General features: G+C 37.1%; 1 protein-coding gene across 2 annotated transcripts in view; it reads right to left on the bottom strand.

Annotated features, from left to right (window-relative positions):
* tjp1b (tight junction protein 1b) overlaps positions 1 to 14146 on the bottom strand; it is a 193048-nt gene extending 178902 nt beyond the window's left edge. The window contains exons 1-2 of one of the 2 annotated variants that reach the window (XM_067437090.1): positions 14049 to 14146; positions 12501 to 12630 (exon numbers count right to left, since the gene is read on the bottom strand). In XM_067437090.1, the coding sequence (XP_067293191.1) occupies positions 12501 to 12529 (29 nt within the window). In that variant the 5' untranslated portion in view covers positions 12530 to 12630; positions 14049 to 14146. Of the gene's footprint in view, positions 1 to 12500; positions 12631 to 14048 lie in introns of those variants that run through there. The other variant, XM_067437099.1, reaches the window with a different exon arrangement.
* Positions 14147 to 18165: the final 4019 nt, after the last annotated feature.

Raw genomic sequence — 18165 nt, 5'->3', positions numbered from 1 at the left:
TAGAACTATTTGGCATGTTTCACTGCGTCATCAGAAATAAAACGCACACAATTACCCAATATGCTTACAAAATCTTTTAATAATATTTTAATAAAGGTTGTCGAATCTCAAAAAATTTCCATTCTATTAACTCAAAATTTTTATTTCAATGACCTCAAAATTTTAAGGCAACCAGGTAACTTTTTTTCTAAATAATTTTTTACAGTGTATTTGAACTAAGTGTAAATAGTTGTTAGATGCAATTTATACTATACAAAAATGGCAGATACTTTTGCACCAGTGTATTGCACCAAATGATTGGCACCCCTGGTAAATATGATCAAAGGCAGCTGTAAAATTAAATCTGTTTTTTTTTTCTATCCGTGTGATCTTTCATTCAAAAAATGCAAAAATCAAACTTTTCAATTAAGTAAAAGAATTAGGGAGTAAATCACATTATGAAATAAATGCTTTTCTCCAAAACATGTTGGCCACAATCACTGACCCCTTTTTATTAATCAATTTTTCAACCGCCTTTTCCCAAGATAACAGCTCTGAGTCTTATCCTATAATGCCTGATGATTTTGGAGAACACCTGACAGGAGATCAGAGACGAAGGTTCCATGAAGAACCTTTAACATCTAGGAAAACATTCCACAGCACAAAAGGTTCTTTATAGTGTTATAGTGTTCAAATGTTCTTCACTCTAAAAAAATGGTTATTTTATGAACTGTTCCAGACAGAATCTTTGCGTAAAAAAAAATGGTTCTTCCATGGTATTGTTGCAAAACCCCCCTTTGGGAAGCTTTATTTTTAAGAGTGTCCCATGAGCCACATACAAACACTCGCACATTACAGGCAAACAAGACAGAAAAAATATACATACTAGTTATGTTTGTATTCAAATGTCATGAAGCCGCGCTGGAGGCAGGATGTGTCCTACTTTCACAAAGAACAGCTACTCAAACTCCCAAATTGCCTCATTCTCCAACATTTGTAAAGGCATTGTTTAGCTAAAAGCTGTTTACTCTTCATTTGAAAAACACAAGTGTTCATAAAACGTGTCAATCCCCAGGCGCTAATGCATCATCGTAGAGACGTCAGCTCGGATTGTGGCTCTCGTTGTCAATCCAAATCTATTTTTATCTATCCGAATTCAACTAAGTCAACTTAGAGACTCACTAAGCATGATATTGCATAGGTTATGTAACTACCTTATAAATATGTATACATGTAAATGTAAAATATCTTAACGAATTAGATGGTCTTGCATTCCGTACTTGTACTCCCCATCCATATTCAACAGAATCCTCATGCGTTCTTCTTTTTCTTACACATCTCAAACAAACCTTGAACTTTCGCACCTGAAATATCGTCATTGCCATAAACCGCGTACTTACATGCAGTGGCCGTAATGCTGCGCTCCCATCATAGTGTCCATAATCATGCCTCTCTGCTCTGTGCCGTTACAGTGTCTCCGGTTGTCCAGCTCCTTTGTGTGTGTCTACACACAACATTTGTGTGACCCAAAATCATTTTGTCATATTGCCACGTCAGTGACTGTGTGTTTGATGTGTGTTCCAGCTCTGGGTCAAACCAGTGGTGCTGTCGTCTCCATGAAGACTTTGCTGTCAGTCAGACATGAAGGAGGCCTACTTTAGCGAACAATACGCCAGTTAGTGCCTTCACCTCACGACTCATCTTTGCGATGTCTGTCCTCCTCCACTGTGAGCCCACGTCCTCTATTTCAAGCCCAGATTGGATCTAGCCTGATTTTACAGGGCCAAAACTATCTGTGTATTAACCAGGTCTGCAGGGCTCCATTTCACAGCACCAGGGTTCGGAACAATTCGGAATATAATAATTAGGGCCCTTTCAATCCATTAGTTAAATTGGAAGTTGAAGTGGAAGTGGTATTTGAAAATGCACTAATTTTGCATTTTATTTACAATTCACAGACTTGGCGTATATATTTATTTCATAATTAAAATATTATACATTTAATATATTATTACATTTACATACTTAGTTCAAAAAGATTCTACAGTCACAATCCAAAATGTATCTATAATTAAAATATATATAAATAATAAAATGAACAAATAATGTAATATAAACACATCTATACATTTATTTTATATATTATATTGAATTCAATATCGCAGTCCAAAATGTATATATTTAATAAAAATATTCTACTTAATCTACTTAAATAATTAAAATAAATAATCTAATTTAAATAGCATATTACATAAATAATAAAATAGAATATACATAGATTTTAATGTAATATCGTTTATTTAAAGGTGCCCTAGAATGAAAAAATGAATTAACCTTGCCATAGTGAAATAATAAGAGTTCAGTACATTGACATCACATACTGTGAGTCTCAAATTGCCTCCTACTTCTCATGTAAATCTCGTGAATCAAAAACACCACGGAAAAATAAGTGAATCTCAATATAAGGCCAACCGTGACGCAAGCGTTGGGGATCATTTATATGCACGCCCCCAACATTTGCATCTGTCCAAACATGTTCATTGTCTGGTGGAACTGACGAAGCCGAATCATCTGAACTGCAGGTAAACAAACGACACTGGAGGAGAGCAAAAACAGCAGCTCTCATTACACATATGTTCACGCTGTGCAGGAGACGTGAGGACTTTTCATATGTCAACAGTGGTTGATGTTTATTATAATCCGATACCACAACAATTTAATTCAAGATCGTTCGTTTGTTCGGCCCATTTCAAGCAAGCTTCGCTCAGCGTCTTAAACTGAAGAAAGGGAACTGTATTCCTGCAAGCAGTAAGTAGTGATTTATCCACTTATTGACTGTTTAAACAATTTCTGAGCAAATTGAAAGTTTCTTAGATAAATAGCATTGTCTAGATGACGCAAGATGCTAGTACGGTAACAATAGGAAACACCAAGTACCATACTAAACTAAACAGTGTGTCTAATGACAAAGGTTAATATTATTTTTGTATTACAAAATACAAACGTAGATACTTTGCTTACAGATCATTCACTCGATCCTTCTAGCAAGCGTCAAGGCTATTCATTTTGTAAAAATATAAGTAATATATTTATATTTTTGAGAACTGAAGTAGGCCTATGATGTTTTTGCATGCTTGTTCAGAGTACATACAGTCACTGCGTAGCCTACATTGTAGGGCTGGGGTTTGATTCAAATTTCAAGAATCGATTAGATTCCAACTCTCAAGATCTTGAATCGATTATCATTATTTAATTCGATTCGATCCGATCTTCGAGATTTATAGATAAGTGTTTTTGAAGAAAGCATTTTTTCCCAGTTGTTACCTGAATTACAGGACTGTAGTTATTCAACATATTGATACTATTATTATAGACATTCAGCTGAGTATTGATGGTTGTAAAGAACAATCCCCTTCCAGGCTGCTCTAGTCAGCGAACGCGCACTGTGGAGCTGTGCTGTCGCGCGCCGTCATGACAACGCAGCCATTACAACTTCCTTGGCAGTAAGAGCGCGCTGCAGTGAGAACGGCTGTGTTCTTCAGCACGGTGACGGCGGTATAACATTAGGCCTTGTGTCCACCAAAGCGTTTTTAGCCAGCTGAAAACGCTAGGCGCTCAGCTGAAAACGCCTCGCTGTGAGCGCTTGAAAGCGTTTTGGCAGGCAGCGTTTTTTCTCCTCAGTTGAGACTTGCTTGTTGTGATACGGAAAATCCGCTGAGGTCTTTCTAATTTCACAGGTAGTTTGTTCTTGTATTGATTCTATATAAAATTGCAGATAAAATTGTTATTGTTCTGTTATTATTGCTTGTTGTCATCTGATGACGACACGCAGAATGTGGTGGTTGGTCTGTGTTGTGTTTGTCCCGCCCCTCCTCCACTGTGACTGGACGGCTGGGTGAAAAGTGACAGTGATGAGTGCTGCGTTTTACTCAAAGTTGAACATGCTTCAACTCTCGGCGACCAGTAAAAAACGCTGAGCGCTCAGCGCGTGAGCGTGAAATACTCGCTCAGCGCCTCGGTGCGGTCCAGGCGTTATAAAAACACGGCGCTCTCATTGAAAACAATTGAAAACGGCAGCCAGTATTCTCTGTCCGCGGCGTTTCTGGAGTTTTCAAAGCTGCCATGTTCGTTGTGTTAATGTCCTTCCATCTCGCGTGCATGCGTGAATTCAATGACGCGTCAAATTAAAATTCAATGTAGGCCTATTATTAAATCGATTCTCTGAGTTACGGATCGATCTTTATAAATTAATATGAAAATCGATTCAGAATTGGTGAATCGATTTTTTCAACACAACCCTACTACATTGTGACTAACCTAATATAAACATGCAATATCGTTGACGAATAAAGACAAGTCTAAAATGTAGACTGAAAGACACTTTAAGCAGAACATCTCAAATGGAGATTGATAAAATGCAGCTTACTTGTTTATTGGTGTTTTCAGATCATCCGCGAACGCAAGAGAGCTCGCGTGCATATGGTTGCCAGATTGGACATGTTTAGGTAAAACACCGGATAATATATGTGTTCTTTTCACAGAAAAGCTCTGTTTGGGGGATTTAAATTACTGAAATCTGGCAACTGCAAGCATGCAAGCTCTTTCTCGCGCGCGGATGATCGAAAAACACCAATAAACAAGTAAGCTGCATTTTATCAATCTCCATTTGAGATGTTCTGCTTAAAGTGTCATTCAGTCGGTCTGTGTTCTGTCAGAACGGTCAGGACTCACGAGGCGCTTCACTGAACTGCTGTGAGCTGCTGAAATAAGCCAATCAGAGCAGAGCTCAACATTAATATTCATGACTCTTCCAAATAAGGCAAAAACAGAGCATTACATCCTAGGGACAATTTATAGGGTTGTAAATGGACCTGTAAAACTGTATCTGGACAATTTTTGCCCTTAAATAAGCCACATACCCTCTATGTAGATATCAGAGAACAATTTAGCATATTGTTTCAAATCATTCTAGGGCACCTTGAAAATATATATATGTAAATAAGTTATATTGTAGGCCTATACACATTTCATTTGTATTAAAATATATATTTAGTAATTTTTATATTATGTCAATATTAATTAAATTTAAAAAATATAATTGTGGAATTTGAAACACTGATTAGTCATATTATTTTCTGGATTTTTTCCCCTACCACATATGTGGTGTGTATGATTAAGGTTGATCAGTAATTCATATTGAAAAATGAAATGAAAAACTATAGGCAGCATTTCTATAAATGTCATTACATTTGAATTCTTATTCCTTAAATTTAAATGACCACCTTGCACACCAGATTCAAAAAGCATCCATTTAATTCACAAGATGCACACAACACTTGCCAGGCAAAGGCCCCATTTCCTATTTTTACCTCATCTTCCATCACACCATGTACGCACACCTGAAATACGCACACCTTCCTCTCCGATTGGCCCTGCAGGCTGTTCATGTCACATCCCACTCACTAATACACACAGCACACACTCCCAATCACTGTCAGCTATTAGTCTCCCTGATCTAACAGCAGCACGCTGACACCACAAATAAAGCAGCTTCACATGCACGACTGCCGGAGCCTCTGGCCAACATCTAGAGCCTCAGCACACTTTCCTTGGCCTTAAATGATGTATTGGTGCTTGTCAAAATTCTTCATGCTTAAAAGACAAGGTTGAGACGAAGCTTTGATGCGGTGTCCAATTATGGCCGTATACAAGTAACAAAGAGCCACACTGTCTTCCTATTACACAGGCAGGTGAAGTCTGTTTACACAAGGGAGATGAGATAAGCAAACTTCTAACAGTGATGTCAGCAATTATTCACAGTCAAAGGCACATTTTCTGATATACATGGCAAGAGGACACTGTGCTGGTATAACAAAATATAGACCTAATTTAAACTGTCTATGTAAATTCATGACTTCCTCAAACAGCCAGGTAATAAAATGTTCCAACAACCTCTTCATTAAAAATTGCTGGACTACATAAAAAAGAAGGACAAGGTGTTTCAGTGTTCATCTAAACACCATCCTAAGTTTAAAAAAACACAGGAAGCCACTCTTGCAAATGTACCCCACTAAAGTCACATGATCAGCACGTCATATGACTTCTAAATTGACCACATAGTATTCTTGCCAGAACAGATGATATTCCACGGCACTTACGGTGCTGCCTCTTCTCTTATCTTGAGGTGGAGCACACTGATCTCTTTCATATACAATATTATTTTTTTAAGCTGTCTGCGAATCAGGTCCGTTGGATGGACTAAACGCTGTTTCAACGTAGTTATTGATTTAAAGGGTTAGTTCACCCAAAAATGAAAATATGATATTTATCTGCTCACCCCCCAGTGCATCCAACAGGTAGGTGTGTTTTTTTCTTCAGTAAACACAAATGAAGATTTAACTTCAACCATTGCCGTATAATGCATGTCAATGGGTTTTTTATATGAGAGCCACTATGAGAGTAAAAAACATGTACACGCAAATCCATATTAAACCCTGCGGCTCGTGATGATACATTGATGTCTTTAGCCAAAAATACATGTTGTGCCGTGCCAACGAGCCATCAGGCTTCCAAAGATGCACAAAAAAATTCAAGCAGTCTGACTCACAGATCAATAATGGCGGGTCCTTATGGTAATTACAGTATGTGGTTAGGGAATCCAAAAGTTCACCTATCATCCATCGACATCAAATATGACTTATCATTTGAAACATGTAAGTAGTAGCAACTTTACATGGCTGGTCACTCTAATGTAAATCCAAGTGTTCATATTGAGTGTGGAAGCTGAAGTATATTGCGCGTACTGAATGACATGGAGGCGCTGGCGCGATCACTTGGCACGGGGCGGCAGTGGCTCAGTGGTTCATGTAGGTTGTCTACAAACCTGGTGGTTCAATCCCCAGTTCCACATGTCAAAGTGTCCCGGAGACACCTAACCCCAGCTGCTCCCGACAAGCTGGATGGTGCCTTACATGGCTGACACCGCCGTCGGTGTATGAATGGGTGAATGTGAGACAAAAATGTAAAGCCCTTTGGATGGCCATAGGGTCTGTTGAAAGTGCTATATAAATACAGTCCATTTACCATTACTTGCACAGTGGAAAACAGCTAAACATTCTGTCATTTTTGGTCAGATAAGAGCGACACATAATTACAACTGTAAAGGGTCTACTTTTATTTGTATACGCTCACAATAACAACAAAAATGTTAAGCTTTTTAAAACAAAGAACTGATGAATTAGAGCGCATCACAAAAATTAACCGAAACTCAGCATATACTGTAGGTTGCTTGCTTCACAAAGTAATAAAATATAATAATAAAAATTATTTTATTATTCAAATTGATGCAATAAACATGTTAAACAGCACAAATATACTTTATGTATTTAATCTGACTTTATAAACCAATGTCTTTGCTGCTGAACTTCGATGATATGCAAAAAAGCATTCAAATAAGCCAAAAGTTACTGTAGTTAAACATCACATTTGTGTGTTTTTTTTTTTTTATTGCTGAAGAGTGAAAGTGACAGTGACACATTAAGGCCAATTATGTTCACCCATACTCAGCATTTGTTCTCTGCATTTAACCCATCTAAGTTAGTGCGCACACATTAGGAGCAGTGAGTAGTGAACACACAACACTGCAAACCGTAGACACACACACAGCCATTTTTGTTGTGGAGCCTGAGGAGCGATTGGGGTTTATGTGCCATGCTCAAGGGCATATCAGTCGTTTCCTTCCGGTACTGAGAATCAAACCTGCAACCTTCAGGTTAGCAGTCTGACTCTCAATCCATTACTGACTGCCCCCTTTGTGTTGAACTAGTTTTATTTTTCTGTAATCTAGATGCAGCACAGCTGAACGGTTTGTTTGAGCTACATCCTCTACTGTACAGCCGTGAATTTGCATGTCCTTTAGTCTGAGGCCTATATATTTCACTTTTGGTCCTTTCAAATTATTATTATTATTTTTTTGTTATTTAAAAACAAACAAGCAAGCCCAGCTCAGGTGAGAAAAAGTAACACAAAATTAATGAAACATTACTTTCCAAAAAATGAACTATGGGTGCTTTCACAGTTAGTTCGGTTGAATCGTACTAGAGTTCGTTTCCCTCTTTGGTGTGGTTCGTTTGGTCAGGTCTGAAAGCAGCAATCGCACTCGGGTGCGCACCAAAAGCAGACCAAACAAGCGTACCGAGACCTCCTTGAAGAGCTGGTCTCGGTACGATTTCAAACGAACTCTGGAGCGGTTCATTTGTGGTGAGAACGTGATCCGACCTCGAACAGAACCAACTGCAAAAGTACTTATCATTTTTGGACTGAACCAGCTGCTGTAGTTAGCTGCGCTGACATTATGTGCATGACATTACCTGATAGATCCTTGTCAATATTTTCGGAAGAGGAGCATGTCAGAGTTCAGAATGATTATAATGCACGACTCCGCTTGAAGTGATGAGCGATGCGCGCTCGCCGTCTGCAGTGCATTAGAGCGTTGTTTTCACGTCGCATCCGCGCTTCATTATAGAAATGTGTTGTTTGCATACTGTGGTATGCAACATACACACAATGTAGTAGATTATGACCAGGGACAAAACCAGCCCGCGCAGTCGTCTCTCCATAGTGTTATAGTTTGCTGGCTTTTCCTCTTCTGTTGGAATTTTCCCACACGTAAATTCTGACCAATCGACAAGCAGTTTAGGAAATACGCCATGGCCAATGAGTGATGTGGATGCTGTCACGTGCCTGCGTTTTGGTTCGTTTCAACTGGTTCGGACCAAAGCAATCAGTGTGGTGTGAAAAGGAACCAAAAAAGCTGAAAAATGCAACAATGTTGTTTGCCCTTGGTTCGGACCAGATGAACCGAACTAAAGATATGAAAGCACCCTAACTATCAGTTACTTTTTAAGGGAGCAACGCAAAATTGTAAAACATTCCTTTTAAAAGTAAATTTCCCCTACACTGATAACCACATGATATTCTGGGCAACACATATAATTTCTCTTGATTGTTTCACCCTGTTTCATATGAAGTTCACTAAAGAGATGTGTGAGATCAGAACAAACTTCCATTTTTAGTCTGTGCCATAAAAGTAGGGAAAATTGGGAAACACAAGTGCAAGTGTACCGGAAGCCCATCCATCCGGACTAGGGCTGTAACGATATGCGATATGAAATCGAAATCGCAATACGCAGGTCCACGAACCTGTATCGCGATGTGAGAAGGCAGAATCGCGACACACCCCTTCCAACTCCCAGAATTATCCTTCCTGTCCAGGTCCAACTTTAAAGTCAGCAGTATGGCAACATTTCAGCTACACGGTGGATAACAAGGATGGCAATCGTGTAGTTGACAAGACCCACACAATTTGCCGTAAAACTTGCCGTGTTTCAAGAAGCTTCCCCAACCGGCTGGCAACGTGGTGTGAGCGTGGCGTTTCTGTTGCGTGTCATCCGCGGGGCGGCTGCGTGGCGTTTTCTCTTTCTTTGCACACCAGAAGCATGTCTGACGCGGCGCTTCTGTTGGTATTGATGTACAGGAGGCCCTATACCTCATGTTAAATATATATTGCCTATTGGTACCGCAAAGAAAACGTCGGCAGTAGCCTATTGACCATACAGATATATGGTATTGACGGCAAAATAGGCTACAGAATACTGTACAGAATAAAACTGTTTTGTCCCCCCCATATCGAGGTTTGTATCGTACCGTGGGTCAAAAATCGTGATACGAACCGAATCGTGAGTTTGGTGTATCGTTACAGCCCTAATCCGGACCAGTATCTGTTTGATTCACACCACCCGGTGGAACCAAAACTTGGTGGGATTCGCACTTTGCAACATCGAGCGGAGAGTGTACCCATGTTTCATGAGGCCAGGGAACAATAACTAACATAGATAAACATGCACTGAACAACTGTTGTTATCTAGATTGGACCTTTTTATTAACCTTCACAATATGAAAAAGGGGGGTGAAAAATCTAATTATAATCAACTGAGGATGTTTTTTTGGATGAGCACCAAAATGTTGTCATTCCTTAGTCCAGTGATTTTTAACAAAGAGTTGTTTGAACACATCATTTAATCAAACATTGTGTAGGAAATCGGAGTACTTCACTATAGTACATCACAATTTGAAACCAATCCCAAAGGATCCTAATCCAATCCTAAACAAATATTTAACTTTATATCCAATATGATAACTCTTGAAAGAGTTTGGCATGATAATGTATATGGCAATGTTATAGTATGTGGTCTTGGCAGAATTTATCTGCTATGCTGCTGCAGAGCAAGTACAGAGACTTGCTACTGCCAATAGATACACGACACGCTGTTGTGAGCAAGACATGCTTCTGCTGCACAAATAGCATATGAAATTACCTATAGCAAATCTATACAGGTGGAGCTAGGGAAGGTGGAGGGTTTAAGAAGAAATCTGAAAGAGTGCCGCAAGCTCATTGGCTACAAATGCAGCAGGAACCAATCAGCTTGTGCTGTGCAGTAACAATGTATTTGTCAGCGTTAAAGACCCATCTTCATGACAGAACTTGGTATTTATATTACGAACAGTGTTCTTTTAAGTATCATTCATATATTATGAATTAGCTTCTACAATTAAAAGAAAAAACACTGAAAAATGACATGGCAGAAAATTAGTCAAATAAGAATTCTTTTTCCAAGGCATTTACAGCGGCTGATACACGTTGCATTAATTACTACATGTACAATATCTGCAGTTAAACAAATAAAGAAATGCCACTGAAAGGGCACAGAAATGTGGGCATTCCTTCAGGCCTGATAAGCATCCCGAACAGAAAAGGTCAATGTCTCCAGAGACTCTAGAAATAAGGAAGACTGATGAGAAGGATTCGCACATCACAAGAGACAAACAGCAGCATCCTCAGCATCTCTGCCTATCTATTCAAATGTGTTGATGCCCAGCAAAAAGTCCCACTTTGCCTGATCTCGCTTTATTCATAGTTTTTTTTTCCAACAGCCACAGTGACGTCCTCTATTGACAGACTGTGGCTATTAAAGGCAAAATAATCCTACAATAATCTGCCGTTTTAGGACCCCCAAGTTTTTTGTGACAGCCAATTCATATTTTAGAGGAGTAGGCCTACTACTCTATCAGAGGAAGATGTACATTATATATATATATATATAAAACCACTACCTATAGCCTAGAAATCTAGATGCACCCTAGCAGCAGCAAATCTAATCTGCCGCGAGTGTAGTCTAGCAACTCTCAACACACGTCTGAGCTGTAAATCCCAAACTCTGGTAAGGCCAATCACATCGTGTATAGAGTCAGTGGGCGGGGCTTAACATTATGACGGGTCCCCTTTGCTCAAAACAATGATTTACAATGAACAATGTGAGTTTTGCTAAGGGCCCCCAGAATTCTAGGACCAGCAGTGATGGTGTTAAACTACCTCATGTCTTAAAGAACACAGCATTACAATAATAATGAGCACAACTTTAAGGGCTCTGACCAGTACCGCCTGACTGCTGCAGATTCATCTCAGCGTTGATGGTGTTGACATAGAAACACATAAATCCGAGTCGCTAACTGCTCAGAGTATAGTGTCACGGGTTTCCAATTTCTTCCATATGACAGTAGTTATGGCCTGAACGCAGCATAGGCTGGTTGTTTTGGTTCAGGAGGAACTGTAAAAGGCGGCTGCTGTTTTTTTGTGGCTCTCGGTGACTGACGTCTGTCTAACTCTGCATATCATGAAACACGCTGATGATGCGTGATGTCTGTTCGAACAGGTGCACGGAGATATGGAAATATATATTTACAGGCAGGTAGGATATTGCATCATTCCATTTAGTACAAATGCAACGATTGGATGAACATTTTATGGTCCTAATCCTTCCACAGACGAGATATATGTGACCCTGGCAATAGAAATAGACTCCCCACAGTCAATAGAGTCAATAGAATCAAAATTACAGATTTTTCTTTTATGCCAAAATTCTGTAAGATATTAATATATTTTGTAAATTTCCTACCATAAATAAATAAAAATGTATTATTAATAGTAATATGCATTGCTAAGGACTTAATTTGGACAACTTTAAAGGGGATTTTCTCAATATTTTGATTTTATTACAGTTTTTTAAATCGTTGTATCTCGGCCAAATATTGTCCTATCCTAACAAACCATGCATCAATTGAAAGCTTATTTATTCAGACCCTTATGACTGGTTTTGTGGTCCAGGGTCACATATACATATTAATACATTTAGACCACATAACTTTGACTTGCTATTAGGATGTGAAGAGACTTTAAACCAGCATAACAAAAATGTTTCTGGAACAAATCTCCTACCCTACCTTTAAAGTCAAATGACATGAATAAAAGAGAAGTGACTTACATTAAACCAGCAGTTTAAAGTCTGACATTGTGCTCTACATAGGCCCTTTCAGGCTCTCATTCATTTATTATGCAAAACAACACGAGGGAGCTGGAGAGGACAGATTGCAGCAGTTACAGCGCAGGCGTTGGGATCTCTTACCTCGTGTCAAAAAGTGGGTCTGTGTACATAGGTAGAAAACAAACTGTGTCTTGTCCCTTGGACAGAGCGTTCTCTTGGCTGAGGGCTGGTTTAGTTTGCCCTTGCTTTTTGTTTCCTCCAGCTGAGCCATCTGTGAGGGGGAAACGTCAGAGAGAAACAGTACTTTTAGGAGACAAAAATCTTTCAGACACCTTTGAAAAGTTGACTTTGACGTCAGCATCTGAATAGTAATGTAAAGACGATTTATTTTCTACTCTGAACGGAATCATGTAGTATCATTGTATCATTGAAGTATTTTGGAAATATTTATTTAGTCAATTAAGACATGTTTCTGGGCCCCGCCTTTTACATGAAAGAGCCAATCGTTGAGTAGTAAAGTCATCGCGTCACTGCAGAAAAAAGCGTAACTGCTGTAGCGTAAGTGTTTTGAACTGCGAGAGGTGTTCTTTCTGCATAAGTTGAATACGAAAGGTAGTCTGGCGGGAGCTAGATATTTTACTTTATAAAGTTTTAAAGTTTCACTATCAATCAATCAATCAATCAATCAATCAAATTATATTTATATAGCACCTTACAACAACCAAAAGGAGCAAAAGGCGCTTGGGACATGTGGTCCACCTCACAGCCGGTGGAAAAGAATCTAGATAGGTAAAAATCAAGTTCATGGATGCGATTATTAATACTATAGTATAAAGCAGTGCAGGACGGAGTGTTTTAGGAGCTGAGCAAGGCCGCTGGAGTGATTGTTAATAAGATAAACGCAACACACACCTCGCAAGCAGCGGGGCTTTTATTATGCCACAGTTGCCGGCGCCATTTCTGATTTTCCAGTCAAAAAAGTTTAAAATTATGTTATGACGTTACTCTGTGTGTTCACTCGGCGGCTGCTGTGAAACTTGTTGCACACCGCAGTAAGAGTAAAATAAAACAATTTTGAGCGTCAAACTCGTAGTCACTGCCATAAAGCTCGGAAGCATCAGGATATTTATTAATAACTCCGATTGTGTTCATCAGAAAGAAGAATGTCCTATAGGATGGCGGTGTCATGGGGTAATTTTCATTCTAGCAGTGATTTTGTAAGGCTTTTTTATTTACAACGAAATAAACTAATCGCATGCACAAATATAACAATATAATGAAGTTTACAGTGATTTTAATTAAAAACATAAAAAAGCAAAACACACCTGATGCACATTCGTTGTCCTTCGTTTTCTAGAAGTAGTTTAAAAACCTTGCTGTATTTTTGTGTAATTAATTAAGAGAACACCTCCATCTTGCTCCAACGAAAGTGACTTGATAAACACACGTCATAAACACACGAGGACTTGCACGAAATTAGGCCTACTATGATAAACATGATTTTACTTCCTGAATTCATTTTGGTATTCTTTCTTTATTGATATTTTAATAACTTAGGATAATCCAGTCATTTAAAAAGTGAGCATTATTTTATAAAACACAAGCAAACACTAAAAGAAATGAAATTTTGAAAATTGAATTGGTTCACCCCAAAAAATGAAAAATCTGTCATTAGTTAACGTCACTCACCCTCGTGTCATTCCCAATCCGTGAGACCAAAAACAAAAAAAAACTATTCAACAATTTTGTTCTACATAGTATAAACAGTGCTGCGCTTCCCAGTTCTGCCGTCGGCCGACGCTGTTCACGTGAGCACTACCGCATGCGTGATGATGATGACGCGGGAGATGCACTGTAACGTTACAACAGAAACAACAGAAACGGCATCGAAGACTGACACAGGCTAGTACGAAATTGTTGAATAAAGTTATTAAAAAGTATTCTCATCTCTTCATAAAATTAAGGTTGAACCACTGAAGTCACATGGACTATTTTAACAATGTCTTTACCTTTCTGGGCCTTGAAAGTGTTAATTAAATAGCTGTCAGATGGGTCAGAGAGCTCTCGGATTTAATCAGAAATATAATTTGTGTTCCAAAGATGAACGAAGGTCTTACAGGTTTGGAAAGACATGAGGGTGAGGAATTAATGACAGATAGGTCTATGTAATTTTTTTGTGAACTATCTTCTAGGGCTAGGCTATTGGCTATTTGAGGTTTACATTTTTACCGTTTTTGAACATATTGACTAAATGATTAACGTTAGATTGTATATAGTTTGTTGATGTTGAAAGTTATTGTGAAATGCTAGCAAAAGTCTTTATCGTGTCTTATGTTTAGGCGGACGGCTGTCAGGAGACTTATTCAAGTCAAATGTTTACCAGTAAATAAGGTAAGTTAAGAAATTAAATAAGTTTATGATAAACAAATCAGTGTTTTGCACATCACTCATTTATAAATCCGAGGCTGAGAAAGATATTCCGCCGGTCTTTATACCCAACAAATGGCACCTCCTTCAGGTGCCAAATAAAACTGCAACCGTTGACATAAAACAATCAACCGTCTGGAACTCAAGATTGAGAGTTAAATTGCTAAAAACGTTGTACCAAGGTCTTCTGTAAGGGTAAAGACTGTAGATTAATTGCATGAATAAATCATGAGACCCCTAGCTTTGAGTAATAGCTGAGCGAGCTGTCCTGATATTTTGGCCTGTTTATCATCCTCACATTAATCTGTCTACGTTAAAATGCAAGATTAAGCTAAATTAGCTGACAATCTTAGCCTAGACAGTTTAGTTTGAGGCCATATGCTGGGTTTTGCCGGTAATCTCCTCAGAGGGGCGGATTTAAGCAGGCTATTTTCTGCCAGTGGGACGCACTGGCTTAAACTGATCTTTCTGTGCCTTAGGCCTACAGATAGTGTTGGTGTCTTCTTCTGTGGTAGTCCACCTGGGGTTTAACTACACTTTAAGATTAGATTAAGATAGCAAACCTTAGCCGTTTGCAAAGGTGTTTGTAAAGGTACTGAGGCTTTGCATTTGTGCAGGATTCATATTTCCAACTATACAAACCTCATGTAGCTACTGTATGTTTTATTTTTATTTTCATTTTCTTGCTGCCAAGGCTAAGTTAACTTATAAATGGGTCACAGCGATTGTAAAATTCCATACAATTGAATTGAATAAACCCTACATAATTTAATTGAATAATTAAAGATTAGATGGAAGATTTGATGGAAGTTTACTTTTAATTAAACTGTTTAATTAATAAAAAATATTTTTGTTTTGTTTTTGTTTGTTCCATTTCTCTCAATATTGTCATTACCATAATGCCAAAATAGCATTCTTATTACTGTAATGTGACAAAATAAATCATAAAAAAGGAAAGTATTAAAAGTAAATTCAAGGTATATGATATTTTTGCAATATAGCACAATTTCATTTATGGTTTGCTCAAATTTACCATTAGTGTATTGCAAAAATAAAAATAATCAATCTCTTCTCGTACTGTAGTTTAAAACAACAAAAACAAATATATTTTCATTATTAATCAAATGAGAATCAATTTCATTGAATTGAATAATCCTTACATAATTTATAGGCTATATAAAGAAAGAAAAACGAAATACAGCACACACACACACACACACACACACACACACACACACACACACACACACACACACACACACACACACACACACACACACACACACCTTCTCACTCTACCTTTCCTTCTCTCTCTCTCTCTCTCTCTCTCTCTCTCTCTCTCTCTCTCTCTCTCTCTCTCTCTCTATATATATATATATATATATATATATACACACACTAATTAGTATATTATTATATTAATTATATTATTTATTTTTATATTTATTTTTATATTATTTAAATAAATAAATATTTAAAAATAAATATTTAATATTTCAATTATACATTATATATTATACTAAGTATATTATTATAATCATAATATTTATTTTATATATTTATTAATTATTATTATATATATATATATATATATATATATATATATATATATAAGATTATTTGTTTTTCTTTCTTACATTTTTTTATTTATTAATACAAATATTTAAATAAAATATATCTATATCATTTAAAAATATCTATTTATCTAAAATACTTATTTGTTTTTTAAAATAAGTAATTATTTATTATACATTTATTTATTTTATTATAAAATAAATTGATTAAAATAAATAAATTAATATTTGTTGATTAATTTATTTAAACAAATATTTATTTATTAATTTATTATTTTTAAATTATTATTTATTTAAAGTTAGTTAGCTAGTTAGTTAGTTTGTTAGTTAGGAGTGAAATGAACCCTGATATTTAAGATGTAAATTATTTTAAATATATATTTATCACACAAATTGTAATTTAAACATATAAATTAAAATAAATATTTGTTAATTCATTTATTTAAAAAATGTAAAATGTATATATTATTTAAAATAGTTATAGCTATTATTTAGTTAGTTGGTTTTCCCACCTGTGATTTAAATAGTCAGCTCACTAATTTGTAAAAGTGTGATTTACCTTCCCAATCCAGCAGGAAGCGGGTAAGCAGGTGAGGACACACTTCCTCCAGCACGGAGCAGAAGGCGTTGAACGCACACGGGCCCTTCTGGGACAGCTGATCCAGGAAGAGCTCGGCCCGTTTCTTGCTGGAGTCTTGACCCAGTATCTCTTTGTATTCCCCAAGAGAAAACACTTTGTCATACACCAGGTACGGCAGCACCTTGTTGACATCCAGTTCCTTCAGAATCATCTCCCTATGCTGTTTCAGGACCTTGGCGACCCATTTCTTTCTCCTCCGGGTGACGGGTTTTCTTCCTTTAGTCCTCTGTCTTTTATTTTTCTTGATAAACCACCTCTTAGTGCCACTTCCAAACATCTTCACATTGAGGATTCCTACTAAGACGTCTTGAACAGTGCCATCAAAGAAAGGAAAGTGCATATTTTTACAACCAATACACAATCACGCCTTCATGTTCTGCCTCTGTAAACACAGCATTTGTTGTGACACCCAAAGTGTCTGGAACAGCAGGACAATCTGAACAGACACAAAATACGTGCTCAGTACTTACTGAGAGTAATAGGATTAGCTTTGTGTTAAGCAGACTAGGTTAGGTCAGGTTGCTCTGTCTATTGCGAGTTTGGAAAACATAAATGTAGGTGAAATATAACATTTGAATTTGTATATTTGTCAAAAATAGAGTAATTAGACTAAGCCTAATTAACTCTTCATCTTACATTTGCTGGGTATATATATACAGTATGTACTATAGTCAGAAAATAGCATGGTTGCAGAAGAAGAATCTACCAGTAGAGGGCGGCACTGTTACAGTCATGACTGTTGCTTCTGCTGTTCATTTAGGTTTTTTTAGTTTTTTTTTTTCATTTTCATTTTAGTTAGAGTGTTGGTAATTTTCTTGTGTGTTTCTTGAGTTTTTTATAGACTTTTTAAAGTTTAATTTTAATATCAGTTTTAGTTATTTCCTTACATCAAGTTAAACTGAAAGGAAATGAGAAATTTTACTTTGCTGTTTTTATATTTGATATATATTCAGTACAGGCTAGTTTTTTTTGTTTGTTTTTTGTTTTGTTTTATGTAATGTTTTTGAAAGTAGTTTCTTCTGCTCATCAAGCCGGCATTTATTTGATCAAAAATTCAGAAAAAAAAGTAATATTGTGATATATTATTACATTTTAAAATAATTGGTTTCTAATTTATTATACTTTACATGATCATTTATTTCTGTGATCAAAGCTGAATTTTCAG

The sequence above is a fragment of the Pseudorasbora parva genome, chromosome 25 (genome assembly GCF_024679245.1).
Source record: "Pseudorasbora parva isolate DD20220531a chromosome 25, ASM2467924v1, whole genome shotgun sequence".
NCBI lineage: Eukaryota > Metazoa > Chordata > Actinopteri > Cypriniformes > Gobionidae > Pseudorasbora > Pseudorasbora parva.
Note: the sequence above shows the minus strand (reverse complement) of the source record. Positions and strands in the feature narration are given on the sequence as shown.